Source organism: Xenopus tropicalis, chromosome 4 (assembly GCF_000004195.4).
Source record: "Xenopus tropicalis strain Nigerian chromosome 4, UCB_Xtro_10.0, whole genome shotgun sequence".
NCBI classification, from domain to species: Eukaryota; Metazoa; Chordata; class Amphibia; order Anura; family Pipidae; genus Xenopus; species Xenopus tropicalis.
In genome coordinates, this window is record NC_030680.2 from 77319848 (window position 1) to 77334754 (window position 14907).

Here is a 14907-nt window from a genome sequence, read left to right on the forward strand (position 1 = left end):
TAAATAGAATACTCACTTATTAGTTTTCCGGTATCACTATCCTTTTCCATCTTCCAGTCAGTGTATACCAATTCCCCATCCTGAAGCAATAAACAGTAATTGTTATTTCCGCTAATTCCTCTGAATAACATTTACAAATTCCTTTACTAGAGTCTTTAGTATTCATGCTCTTTAAATCTTTTAGTACATACTAGAGTCATAATCAGAATAAGTGTTGTGTCCTCCAGCACGCATTAAAATGAAAATACAACCAATTTAAAGTTTTTGGCGACATAATTTGCTTGTCTTGACTAGATAGAATAAAAATAAAATCTAGTGGATATATTGTTGTTATCAGGGACTGTTATTGCTTGCCTCTAAAAATGCTGCTGCATCTGTTCTGTATGAAAGACTTTTAAGCTAACATTTGCTACAGTAAGCAAAATCCCAACGCCAAGTCATACAGTTTCTATAAATGCATATTACGTAGTGAAACAATGCTACACAGGCAGACAGTAAACATTTCCCTTATAATTCGTTGTCTCTAAAAAAAGGGATCCCTATATGGACTGGCAGCCTACAGGAGGCTCTGTTTGTCAGCATACCTGGTTTTTAATGCAACCAAAATTTGCCTCCAAGCCAGGAATTCAAAAATAGTCACCTGCTTTGAGGCAACTGGGAGCAACATCCAAGGGATTGGTGAGCATCATGTTGGTCACAAGCCACTGGATGGGGATCACTGTTCTAGGTGGTGGACTCATCCTATACATTACCTATATCATTTATCTACAATAAGTGTCATTATGCAGGATTTCATAGTTATGCACATGGCAAGCAGACAGCAGTGACTGAATTGCCAGCAGTCAGTATTACTTTTTCTAGAAAGGATCAGCTTACTTCTGTTCCAACAAAGTACTTGGTATTGATGTCGTCAAGAAGCTTTGGGTTTTTGGCTGATGCAGCTCTCAGACTCTTGTATTCAACTACTCCCTCTGTCTTGTCTTCCTTGGCTTGGATCTGCAGTTTGTCTGAGATATGTTTAAAAAAGATAAAGCGGAAAATAAAAATGTTAATGAATACTTGCACAAAAAGGGATAATGACAATTAATGGACTGAGTGTAATAAGGGTGAACAAGGGTATGAAAAACTGTCCTTTTTTTAAACGACATATATGAATATATTTAATAGTAAAGCTGAACATCACCTATTACACATTGACCCAAATCCCAACATAGCTGTAGTCATCACCGGTATCTGCTTATTATCCATGGAAGGGAGTTTCCAAGTTCTCTTTCAGACAGTGAGATTTGTGAGTGGTGTTTTTCTGAGGTTGGGAGTTTTCAGTGACTGACTGGAGTGACACAGGACCGGGAGAACAGTTCAAATCTGAGACATGGGGCAGCTACATATAACAGAACCCGCGGGCCATACATTCCAATGTTTTGATGGAAAATGAACTCCCTTATTTGCAAATCTGGAAATGGTGGCAACCTCCCTAGACGATTACTTCTGTTTTGCAATGCGCATTCTATTATATTCTATGTTGGCTGTCTTGTGTGATGACGGACAGCATTTAGTATAATTATGGCCATATAAATTAGAAAGGTGGGGCCAATTAAGGGGCTAACGTTAGGGTCCAGTTTGGATGCTACCTTAGTTAAAAATATATATATATAATCACTCCTTCTCTGAAGGCAGACTGTGTTTTTCCTCAGGATTCTGTTGAATTTCTGAAGATACTTGCTTTTTTTACAGATTTTTTTGGAGTCAAAAAAGGAGAAAATACACTAGGCAAAACATCAACAGAAAAGTGGAAGAGCAGAGCAAAAATGAGAAGGGGAGAGCAGAAGGGTATGCGGGTAAAAAGTGGACAGTGGGATAGAGAATGGACAGGAAATAACAGAGAAAACTAGAAATGAAATTGAGAGAATATAAGAACAAGGGTGACAGAACGTAAAAACATAAGAAAGGGGAAAGAAAGGGAGAATGTAATGCAAAGGGGGCAAGAAGTGATAAGAAAAACAGATAAAGCACAGAGCAGAAGAACATTAAACGGGTAGGGAAAATGGAGAGTGGACGATGGAGAGAAATCAGTAAGAAAAATGTCAGGATAAAATGAGAGCAGAAAAAAAAAGAGGAAAAAGAGAAAAGTCAAAAGGAATATGGATAGGGGTCAAAACAATGAGCAAGTAAATGGGGCAATGAAAAAAGAGAGAAGGGGACATAAGGGGAGACATTGGTGGGAAAAAAGACAAGATAAAGGAGGAGAGTTTGACATAATTAAAGAAGGGGTTACTAAGTAATAGTAGGGGTTTTGGTGCTGTGCACTGGTGGCCTGATCCTTGTTGTTTGATGGGGCCCAAGATGTCTGATGAGGGCCCTGTTCATTAAAGGACAATGAAAGGGTAATATAAATTAAAAGTAAGTCTAAAGGCATTCTTTTTAAGTACTTTCTGCATATCTAAATTCTCAGATCCCTGCTTGCTTCTCTGAGATATGGTGCTGGCAGCCTACAGCAGTGTGAAGACTACAGTGACATCACTGAAATCTCTCTCCCCTTCCTGTAGGCTGCCAGCGGCAGCCTTCCTATTCTCTGAGAATGTGTGTAACTTGATCCTGTCTCCTGTTCTGAGCTACACATGCCCACCAGCCAATCAGAAGCGGATCTGGCAGAGGTGGGGGGGGGGGGAGGGAATGAAACACATGTGCAGTATGATGCAAGGAGGGAAAGGAAGGGAGAATACCTTTTTAGAGATGGCTGCCTGTTCTAGAAAATGTGAAGTAAGTGTGACTGAGTAAATATTTGACTAGGTGAGCCAAAAGTGTGGCGTTTTTACTAAACAATAGGAGGACTATTGGGCAGTATGCTTTTTAAATTTTGACTTGCATTCTCCTTTAAACACAATTCCTATAATCTCAACCAACAAACTTCTGCACTAAGCAAATGTATTTAGTCACTTTCACAGACACAGAACATCATCAGAGGAACTGTGTGCAGGAATTCTTTGTGCTTTCTTATTATATTTCATTTCTATGGCAGGGGACTGTGCTGAATACGAAATAAAGATAGTTTAACCACTAACCACGTGAATTGCTTTCCTCTTGAAATGATTTAGTGGTTGCAAAATAGTTGTGGTTTGTACATGCTATTTTCATGACTCCCAACTATCAGTTTTGTGGGAAAGCAATAGAAGCCTCTATATTACTTGCAGAGGCATATTTGTGGGCACCACTAGCCAAGCAAAATTGGCCTTAGACTTAAAAGAGGGAAGAGGGAGGGAGAGCAGAAACGAGTGTGACATGGAAATAATTGGGGGAGGGAAGGGAAAAGAAGGATTTGGTTGCAACCACTGTTTATTAATCTTTCTATCTATGCTGCCTTTCTGTACAGCTCACAGCTAAAATTAGAAATTGCTCATAACCAAGCTCCAGAATTCCAGGTGGCAAGGACATAGCCTCCTGTTGGAAAGTACAAAGGATGCCAAAGTAAATGCTGAGGTATTAAAAAATCCTGGCACTGGGACAGCATGGGGTTACATGCTTATATATGGCCGTATCCATTATTTTTTTGTATAAATGTTCAGAATAGGATCTTAAACAAGGCTTGATAAAAACCATTTTAAAACCTACACAAGTTTATTATAGTAAGTACACTTGTATTACTGCTGCTTCCCCCGGCCGCCGATGTCCTCCCCTGATGCGTTTCACATACGCCTATTCAGTGGAGGACGTCGGACTGGGGGGGGTTAGGGGTGCACATCTGACAGAGGTACCTTGGGGGGGTGCGGGGCCCCTGGGATGGTAGCCCCGCTGGGCCCTGTACCCCCAGTCTGACGATGCTCTCACTGTATATAATATACTTGGCTACCCAAATTCCCCCTCTGTATAATGCAAACAGTGTCCTTGGGGTTATGGTTATGCCATTACCTATATTTCTTGCTGTGTGATTTGTTCTCAGTGCCTGGCACTACCATACTACGATAACATACTAAATATCAGCATTTGGGCCCTACACTTATTGATAAGGCCCTATCCAGCACTTTTGCTTGCTGAATAAGTGTGATCTTCACCTATGTTTAAGATGAAGGACTGAAGTCCTGAGTAACAATTGGTACAGTATGGCACTGTAGCCTTCAGCCTGTTCTGAACATTTTGATGTAACTCACAATATATCAGTTCCACGTTATTCAGTTTCTGCTTTGCAATGTGATTTGTGGCCAACAGTTTATGTAAGATCCGAAATAACAACACGGCAGAAATAGAAACAGGAAATAGCCGGAGTGTGCCAGGATTAGCTTTGGCTTTCTATCTGAAACATTAGACAGGCAATTTTAGTATCTGGCTTTTAGACAAGTCTTTTGCCCACATCTATATGCAAAAAGAACTGCTGTCATATAAACATACATAACAAATATAGATTATTGACCAAAAGAATGAATGATTGAATTGTTTGCATATATAAGATGAAAAAAAGATGCCACTTTGGAACCCAAGCTGCTGCCCCACTGTGTAACAGTTAGTGCCATGCTATAGGTGGTCATGTGACTTTATACACTTTCTCATAGAAAACAGTAGTTTAATGACTGAAACAAAAAAGGGCACATGTACCTTTGCAGTCAGTTGGGCATAAAAAACACTTTTAATTAATTAACTGTGTAAAAATGAGCTCCTTGCATTTCCGTATGGTTTCTCTCAGCACCGCTTAGTCTAAGCTGCTTTTTGTTCCAAACTGAGTGCTGCTGCACCTATAAATGCAGCGGAACCACTGACCTAGGTTAATTTCTGTAGTTCAGTTGCATCCAACGTATGGGGTGCACACATCACTTGCAAGCCAAAGATATTACTTCCTATGGAACGCTGAAACTACTGCCACCTCCAGACCACAAGTGCAGTTAACACAGTGCAATCGCCATTCTGACAATGCAATGTTTTTTCCCAGAATTCCAATTAGTGCACCTGAATGTGTGCTTTGCTGCAAATTGCCCACAATTGCTCCTAATTTTTTCAAAGTTGGCATAGTGTAATTTACTGCCTTTGTGTGCAAGTTATGTATGTATTCAGTACAACTGAACTGCGGTGATTGACACGGAGCACTGAGGGAACCCTGGAGTCTAGTCCAGGGGTGACAGAAGCTCCAGGGTTTCAGTACATTAATATGCGGTGTGCCAAGCAAAACTATATGGAAGTGCAAGGAGCACATTTTGACACAAGTAGCTTTAAAGGGATTCTGTCATGATTTTTATGGTGTACTTTTTATTTCTAAATTACACTGTTTATATAGTGAATAATTCACTATACCATTTTATTCTTGAACCAACAAATGTATTATTTTAGCTGTAATATTGGTGTGTAGGCAGCCATCTCAGTGCATTGTGCCTGAGTCTGAGCTTTCAGAAGGAACCAGTGCTGCACATTAGAACTGCTTTCAGATAACCTATTGTTTCTCCTACTCCCATGTAACTGGAGGAGTCCCAAGCTGGACCTGGAATTTTACTATTGAGTGCTATTCTGATATCTACTGGGAGCTGCTATCTTGTTACCCTCCCATTGTTTCAATTTAACTTAAAGGTGAACAACCCCTTTAAGGGTAACAGTTAGAACCTCAACCCAACCCAACTTTAGCATTTCAGAACTGTTATCCTAAACAAGCCAAAGTAGTGATTGGCCTGGGATGCTGAATCCCATGTTCAGATGGATTTGATGAATACTGAAAATAATCTAGTCTACTTCATGAACATGAATGTTTGAATATCGGAACTGTTTTATAACAATCAGTAGTAAATCCAGTTGCTAAACCTTTTGAAAGGAACAGTAACACCAAAACATGAAAGTGTATCAAAATAATTAATATATCATGTACTACTGCCCTGCACTTGGAAAAGTTGTGCATTTGCTTCAGAAACCCTGCTTCAGAAACAAAGCTGCCCTGTAGCCATTCAAAGGAGAAAAGGCACACAGCGGATAACAGATAAAGCCCCATTATATTCTGCAGAGCTTATCTGTTATCTGCTATGTACCCTGTGCCTTTTCTTCTTTTTTTCCAGCTTGAATGGCTGCTCCATGGCTATACAGCAACTCATGTATATAGTATACTATAGTAGCCTTTCTGAAGCAAACACACAACTTTTACCAATGCAGGGCAACAGTACATTATATTTTAATTACTTTAAAACATTTTTAATATTTAGTGTTACTGTTCCTTTAAGAAGTAGGGTAAAAATGTTGCACCTTATGTTTTGAGCTCCTGATACCTGCCCATGGCAACCACAGCCCTTGAGCAGGGAAGATCTGTGCATCTGAAGATGTCCCCAGTAGCTCCCCATCTTCTTTTCTGCTGATTCACTGTGCATGTTGTGTGCTTCTCTTAGTTATCTGAGCTTAGTGACCAACTCACAATATACTGTATATATGACATTTCTAGCCATATTTATCTTTATGATTTAGTTGTCCTTTAAATGATGTTTTCCTTAGGGCATTACATATTCCACAGTATATGTAAGATGGAATACAGTGCAGATGTTACCTAATGTCCTGCAGTGATGATGCTCCTCACTAAGACTGATTTTCATAGGGCTGTATTCTCCACTCATGTCAGACTTTGGTAATATGGCCTTGAAAATGAAAAAAAGAAAAAAAATGTATAAGACAATAAGGTTAATAATAGGGTCATATCACATCATTCAAATAGCCTACAGAGAAGTATTAATGCATGAGGTAAGGATAGGGCCTTGATGTGGGCTGCCCTTCCTGCCACTCTATATCTTGCAATGTGTAGGTGTGGGCATACCTATGTGACGCCATCACCATTCACGAATACAGCGCTAATGCATGTAGAGCTTTATTGCCAAAAGGAAGCCACAAGTCTCTGCACTGTAAAATGGAGAGCAGAAGCCTGCGGCAATTAACACACACCTAAACACAGCATGCAAAATTAAATAAACGTGGCCTTTTTTGCACTTTGCATGCTGAGCTCAGGTTTGCAAATGAGCCCTTTTGTCTTGTTTTAACATAATTTACTGAATAACTATGTGACATTGTACATGGCACATACACTCTCACACATGGTTAAGTTCTTTCCTCTACTGTTTATTTCTCCTCTGCACTCCTTTTCACTCCCAAATTCACCTCTCCTTTCCTATTATGCCCCCTACTGTCTACTCTCTGTGTATTCCCTCTCTAGCACCATTGTCCAGTACTGATTTTTGCCTTTCTAATGGCATATCCCTTACTCTGATAAATGGTCTCCAGGTAAGATCAATGTACTTGAAAGTATCAGGGACACCATGAGGCATTTGTTTGTCTTCTACATTTTTTTTCTCAGCTGCAGTCAGTGTTTTTTGAGGTCGGATATCCCAGAACATTATTGAGCTGAAAGGGAGCAAAATGATATACAAAATACATGTTACAAAAGGCATGCAATATTAATTGATAATACTGAAATGAAAGTATCACTAATCCTATATTAAATTAACAATTAAAAACCAACAGTGTCTAAATTTCATACATATTTAATACAAACAGAGCATATGAATTTCAGTTTTTGTGTATTATTTAATAATGGCATAGGTTAATGTTATTTTACCTTGTTTCTTACTGATAAGTTCAGGGGATTCAAGAACTAGAAATGAAAGGGATTCTGTCATGATTTTATGGTGTACTTTTTATTTCTAAATTACACTGTTTACATAGCAAATAATTCCCTCTACCATTTAAAATTTGATTCTTGAACCAACAAATGTATTTTTTTAGTTGTAATATTGGTGCGTAGGCAGCCATCTCAGTGCATTGTGCCTCAGCCTGAGCTTTCAGAATAATAATTTCAAGATTAAATAAACCCAATAGGATTGTTTAACATAGTAACATAGTAAGTTAGGTTGAAAAAAGACGTATGTCCATCACGTTCAACCACGATTGCTCCCAATAAGGATTAATTATATGTAAGTTAGGATCAAGCATGAGGTACTGTTTTATTATTACAGAGAAAAAGGAAATAATTTTAAAAAATTTCAATTATTTCATTAAAATGAAGTCTCCCCATGGATCCTATACCTGTATTGAAATGTACTGCCTGTGTTTAGATTTCTTACGGCAAGTCACATATAGAGTATATCCGCTTCTCTCAGCCATTCGATTTTTCATTAGGCTGAGAGAAGCGTATTCGCTTTCCTAAGCTGCCCGTATTTCTGCACTGAAAACTACAGAATCCACTTCAGTGCAGCCACACGTGGAGGAGCAAAAAATGCCTAGTTTCACGTTTTACAGGTGGACCTGTGGTCCGCTCTGCCGCATTTGGCTGCACTGAAGCAGATTTTGTAGTTTTCAGTGCAGGCACATGGGCAGCATAGAAAAGCATACCTGCTTCTCTCAGCCTGACGGCAAAAACACAGGGCTGAGAGGAGCTGATCTATCACACAAGAGCCATAATTACCCTGTAATGGTGCTTAGAGATGTCATCAGTTATAATCGTTACTTAGTAATGCAATTTCACAAGACTCACTAAAACTTGAGCATTATAATATAGGAGGATATTAGAAGTCACCTCAGAGTTCCATGGCATGTATAAAGGCACTTGGCCTTCGGCCATGTACCTTTATATAGACATGGAATTCCACCTGACTTATAATATTCTTATATTTTAAAATAGGGGTACATTTTGTTGAGATATATATATATATATATATATATATATATATAGTAAAAAAATGTACCCCTATTGTAAAATATAAGATATATAGGTTTATAAACTGAAATCATACAGACATCATTAATTGTTTTAGATAGTCAAGGTATTGTGAAGTACCAGTCAGGTGAACATGTGACGAGCTGCAGGCAGTATCCACTTTTATTTTCATAAGGATTTCCTGCATTGGAGAGCTAGAAAAAAAAGGGGAAATCATGTTTTCCATTATAGAAAAACATCAATTAAATGAAAAAATAAAACATGTATGTTTACCTCAAAATTGTTTGGAAGCCAGTGAATATCAGTTATAACATTCTTATGCCCATGCTCTATGGATGAGACTGCACAGTATCTCACAAGCTGTGGGCCCTTGGGGACACTAGGTTCCAACCCTGTCTAAAGAATAAATAGGGACAGACAGATACAATCTTCAATAGCACTTAAGTTTAGTATAAAATCATTGCAAATATGTACTAAATAGTACAGAATCAGATTTTAATTTGATTTGCATACAGCCACACAGATTTTCCTATAAAGGGTTTTAGTTATATGGCCTATAGTGTGTATTCTTCAACACACTTTTTGGGGGGTGAAAAAAGTAATGCATGTCTATGTATAATTTGTGTTTGTGCAGATTTGGCTGATGATGAGGTCATGATGATTTTTGTTTGTGAGTGGGAGGAACGCCTTAAGCCTGTTCCTTTGGAGAAAGGTAAGTACGCTATCCCTGCTTCCTTGTACTCCTATTTTTTGAGTTACCTGACCTTAACTATCTCCCTTCAGCCTATCCCTAACTGGCCTACCTGTACTCACACCTGTGACAGGATGTGAGGTATAATACATTTTGCATAGATTTGTATATAACTAATTTTATTTGCCTACAAGCATATGGGAGTGTCAACCTGTCTGTGTATTGAAGATGGTGTGTATGCATTTTTCTAAATATGTGTGTCTCTGTCTACATAGTGTTAACGAATATACATACATCTGCCTAACTTTCATTCATTCAGGGCACAAAAGTACGTATATTTTAAGAAATCTGCTTGGATTTAGAAATTAGCAATCATCAGACAGTCTGATCACTGTAAATTGCCCATCTCTTTGGCTTGCAGTTACCTCTCTATGTATAATGTGTCAATGACAATTTTTGTGTGTACATATTCATACAACTACCAACCTTTATTCCTGGGAGTGTCTCTGTGAATCTGCATTCAGATGTCAGCTTAAAAAACTCTGTTATGTTACCATTAATACAGCTTTCACCTTTATCAGTACAGAGTGTTACAAACAGACTTCTAGCATACCTTAGGAGCTGTGTTCTTGCTTACACCTGCCTTTGCCATTAGGCTTTCTTGATATTTAGAGATATCCCATAGTACAACCTATATTAAAACAACATCTTTAATAATATGAAATCATATTACAGTCATATTACAGTTATGGTGCTATCTTGTGACCATGGAGTTCTTCTGAGGAAGTGGCTTTGTAGGATATGAAACACAACATGCATGATCACCCATATTGACATTTTTGCCCTTTAGATATTTTCAAAAGATATCAATAAAATATTATGGATGCACAGAATCCACTTTTTTCAGATTCAGCTGAACCCTGAATCCTACGTAAAAGATTCTGCCGAATACAGAACCGAATCTGAATTTACATTTGCAAATCAGGGTACCGAAGGGTTAAAGGCCAGGAGTGTGGATTCAGCTAAATATGAATCCTGCCAAAAAAGGACAAATCTTGCCTGAATCCCAAACTGAATCCTGGATTTGGTGCATCCCTATAAAATATTTGATTTTTCATGCTATCTCCCTTATGCTTGTTTAGTCAGGACTGTCTCTTTTAAGCATCACTACTTGCTTATCCTGTTATATGTTACTATATGTGTGACATTAGCATAAACCATTGCTTTTTAAACTATTAGGCCAGCTTCACTTGGGCCTATTATCAGTCTGATGAGACTCAGGTAGGTTTTTATCTATGCCTATTTTCATCCTGCATCTGAGAATACTAAAAATATATTAACTTGGGGGAGGAATTGGGAGTAAAACATTGGATTCTAAATTATTTCTGGAGGTAATACACAATATAAATAAATGTTTTTAATGGGTAAGGACTCTGTGTCCACTGTGAAAAGCCATGTGGAGTGTGAGAAGCCCTGGCATAGACTTCTAGTAGAAATACATTTCATTTCACCTTACAGGAAACAATTAAACATGTTTCTAGCAACTACAGGATTTCAGCCATAATTTATTTAAACCACTCTGGTCTAAATAGATAATAATTGCCAACATTATACCGAATTTGACGATATAACTTGTTATTTCAACCAACTCTACTCTCAGGTATTATGCTTAGGTTCAATATTGTGAATCGCAACTTCAAAGCCAAACTTTCACCCTGGGTGTAAGATGTAATTATACCACTTGTGATCTGTAGTGATTACAGCATTGTGCGTACAGAAAACCCAGTGCAGGTGCAGCTTAAAAGAACAAATAGAACATACACATGCTATTCAGCACAAAACAGACCATGCCTTGTAGAAATTTGATATAGTCCTTACATCCCCTCTATTCCCAAACAGTACATTTGTTTGTTTATTTTTTATATATTAATCATGTTACTTAATCTCTTTGTGTTAACATTCTTAACTTGCCATAGATGCTGTACAGTATATTAATACTCCACTTATGCCTACCTGTCCATTAAAACAGCCTCCGGCAATAATGTTGGGATCTGATGGGCAAAACTGAAAGCAATAAATGTCATCTGGACACTCGAGCATCAACTATAAGAGAAAAAAAATATGCAAATATACTGTATACCATATCTATATGTTTTTTTCTTCTTGAGGCATCTGCTATGAATATATATTGTTTAAATTGTGTTTGTACTCAAATAACTGTTTCCTCTAAATGTCACCTGCGGATGTAATGGATCTGTGAAGCTCCAGAAAAGAATCAGTGATGGTTTCAACAGGATTTTTGAAGATATGTTCACACGATCTTCAAAGGAAAGTCGTTCAGTCATTGAAACAGCAACTAATCCTGTTGAATGAATGAAATTCAATATCATATGTACATTTTATCTGAAACATCACTGGAACATATGCAGAACTTTACCATGAATTTTTGGGTGCCAATTTATGCAGCTGATGGTTTTGGCATTGCTAAATAAATGATCTGTAAACGACTGTGACTCTTTAAGGTGAGAATCAGATTTGCCACCAAATGTATTTTCTTCTTCTGACAACGCCTTCCAGTCATCCAAAAAAGCATTCATAATCTCATTTTGCTGCAGTGCTAACTCAAGCCTAAATGGTAAAGAAATGGAAATGAGGGTAATTATACATGAGTATTTAGAGATTTCTAGAATTCAGCAATAAATAAAACAAAATACCAGACTATTAATATATTTAATATAAACACACAGTCATCTACTAAGCATAAATTGCTTTGTGAATCTGTGAGAAGTGATCACTTCCAGCACACCATTGGCTGAACCCAGCGTGTGCCCATGAAAGATGCAAGGTACACCTGCATTAGGAGTGTTATTTCACCCCCAAAATCATCTTGGCTTCTAAACTCATTTTTGGGGCCAGTCATGTGCTGGGGCACGGAAGGTCCCAGGGGAACAGGGATTTCTTATGTAGAAGGGGGACCTGGCACCCAAAGTTAGATCACTGGTTGCAGGAGTTCAGACAAACATCTATTAAGTGAGCCAAGGCATCAAAATGGCCTTCGGTTTAACCAACCATTTGTTTTTTTTATAAAAGTTTCACGATGGGCATTCTCTTGTCATTTATTACAACAGGAGGGAATCAGAACAGAAAAAAAGATGCAGGAAACAAAGGGGTGAAATGTAGCAATAATGCAGAGCTGGAATTTAGACTGCTAAATAGTTTCATGAGGAAAAGTTAGCAAGACCTTGACTTCCACCACTCTTTTCTAAACAATTTGGATGTGTGCACGCGCCAAGCCTGACCTGGCACAGAACATGACCTGGAAGATTGTGGCTATCTGCACTCTTATAAACTACCCTGGGTCAGTGCAATTTTTAAATAGGTGGTCAAAGGGTTTTTTTTATCATAATAGTTTCTATATTTAACAATGTATGTGCATTCCTCAATTTAACTTTTTTCCAGCTGCAAGCAACACAAGAAACGCTGTGAGTTGCTGACAGATTTCCCTTGGTCTAATTTGCTGATTTCAGCATGATATGGCAATTTACAATACATTACTGGCAAACAGTATGACTGCATTGTTTACAGGAAAAATAGGTTGAAGCAGCATAATAATAAACCATTTATATCTTAAAAACTGTAAGCAAAAAATGAAACCTGCTTGTATAAAATAATTATTAAGAGTTCACTAGTTTAGTGATTTTTTTTTGTTTTTTTTTTAATTATAGCCCTTCAAATCCCCTACACGAGCCACAATAAATTTTATCTGTACTGCATTAGGCTCACAAAGCATATTTATCTAATAATCACCTGCACCTGTATAATCCGTTAAGTCTCTTACCTATTTGTTATCATTTACTGAAGTTATTACAGATCATAATTAATCTACTGTAAGTATGGAATAAAAGTAATTATACAATAATAATGTATAATAAATTGTGTCATTAGAATAAAATATAGTAATATTCTTATGTGACTGCTGTTTATACTAATATAAACAGTGATGGCCCAAGTCATTCTGGAACCAAAGAGAAAGAGAGAGCTGCTTCACTGCTCCTGCAACCTCACCTTTGCATGGACAATTAATCCCAAGAAGGCATACAAACATTTGAGGCAGTACTTTAAGCTTCAACCTTATGTAAATGCGACAACTAGGATATTTAAAGGAGAAAGAAAGAATAGAAAAAGAATAGATTGGCCACATTAGTGCCACCTAGAATACTAGTCCCCAGAATGAAGGATTTTTCTGAGAGAGAAAGTCATGTTTACAAAACATGTTTACAAAAAAGGAGACAAGAAATCCTGCGTTTCTTTTGATAGAGGACTCTGTGGGGCAGATTTATCAAAACACGAGTTCGAATCCCGAATAGGAAAAATTCGGATTGAAAACAAAAATTTCTGAAGATCGCAAAAATGCTTATGAAAAAATCGTATTAGTCACGATAATATCGTATCGGCGATCCGAAAGTCATGAAATTTTTGCGCTAAAAATACGAAAAAGTCACGAAAGCACCGGAAAAGTCACGCAAGGTACGAAAAAGCCGCAGAAAATACAATTGGCCGATTGAATGAACGCTCGGAGCATTCGTGGATAAATAAATGTGCCCCTGTGAGTGCTTATAGCTGTGTTTAAATAAACCTTTCTGATAAAGCGTAATTAGTTTTTCCTTTCCTTCTTTAAGTGTGAATTGCATGGAAATATATGTAACATTTTGTGCCATCTCATGTGTAAAGTAGTCACCTCACCTCACTGCAGGACTGGCAAGTATGAATTTATTAAAACAGGAATTCTTTACCTCTGGGTCAGGACCCACAAATGGGTTCAAATTCCCATAACAGATCCCTTACAGGGGACCTATCACAAAAACAAAAATCTAGTATTAACTTCATCTCATGAAAAAAAGAAACTAAATATGATCAAATAAGAATTCTTCAATTTTTCCCTCTAAGCAACCTGTCTCTCTACATGCAGGAGTCAGAGTTAGATTTAGATTGACAGTTGGTTCTTATACATTAGTGTAGGGGGACTCAATTTTCCTAAAAGATTTATAAGAGCTAACTGTTCCACGATAATAGACTCCAACAGGTTTTGTCGAAGTCTGTTATTTTGAAAGCTAGTTCTAGGAAAACAGAACAAACCCCTAAATGTCAATTGAAATATGACTCCTGAATAAAGTATTGAAAGAGTATTAGTGAAGAGTAATTTGATTTCAGAAACAGTACATAATTTCAAGTTGATAGTACTTAGAAAGTATTTTATTTACATGAGCTGAAGACCCTATTATTTTCACAATAGTTTTCCTTCAATAATGTGTGTAATCAAAGTGAGAGGCACAAACGGTTCTAAACCAATGTTCGGATCATAAAGATGATTTTGCTACTTAACTTTGGTTCCTTAAGAAAAAAAACCAAATTTACTAAACCTGCTTACCTTAAAGAAACCGAATTAACGAAGTCCTTAAAATCTTTAGAAGACAAACATGCCTTTCTTTCCTCTTCTGTAAATTCCCTTGGAGTATACTGCGTGCAGGCATTCCTAGGATAGCCCCTACAGAACAAG

General features: G+C 37.5%; 1 protein-coding gene across 4 annotated transcripts in view; it reads right to left on the bottom strand.

The window, feature by feature from the left end:
* The window catches only part of wdr63 (WD repeat domain 63), a 50375-nt gene that overhangs the window by 10762 nt on the left and 24706 nt on the right, over positions 1-14907 (bottom strand). For all 4 annotated transcript variants that reach the window (XM_031899852.1, XM_031899854.1, NM_001126956.1 and 1 more), the window contains 11 exon segments: positions 14779-14895; positions 11788-11978; positions 11588-11712; positions 11364-11453; positions 9964-10041; positions 8933-9055; positions 8780-8853; positions 7209-7347; positions 6503-6590; positions 877-1007; positions 17-80 (listed from right to left, as the gene is read on the bottom strand). In XM_031899852.1, coding sequence (XP_031755712.1) covers positions 17-80; positions 877-1007; positions 6503-6590; positions 7209-7347; positions 8780-8853; positions 8933-9055; positions 9964-10041; positions 11364-11453; positions 11588-11712; positions 11788-11978; positions 14779-14895 — 1220 coding nt within the window.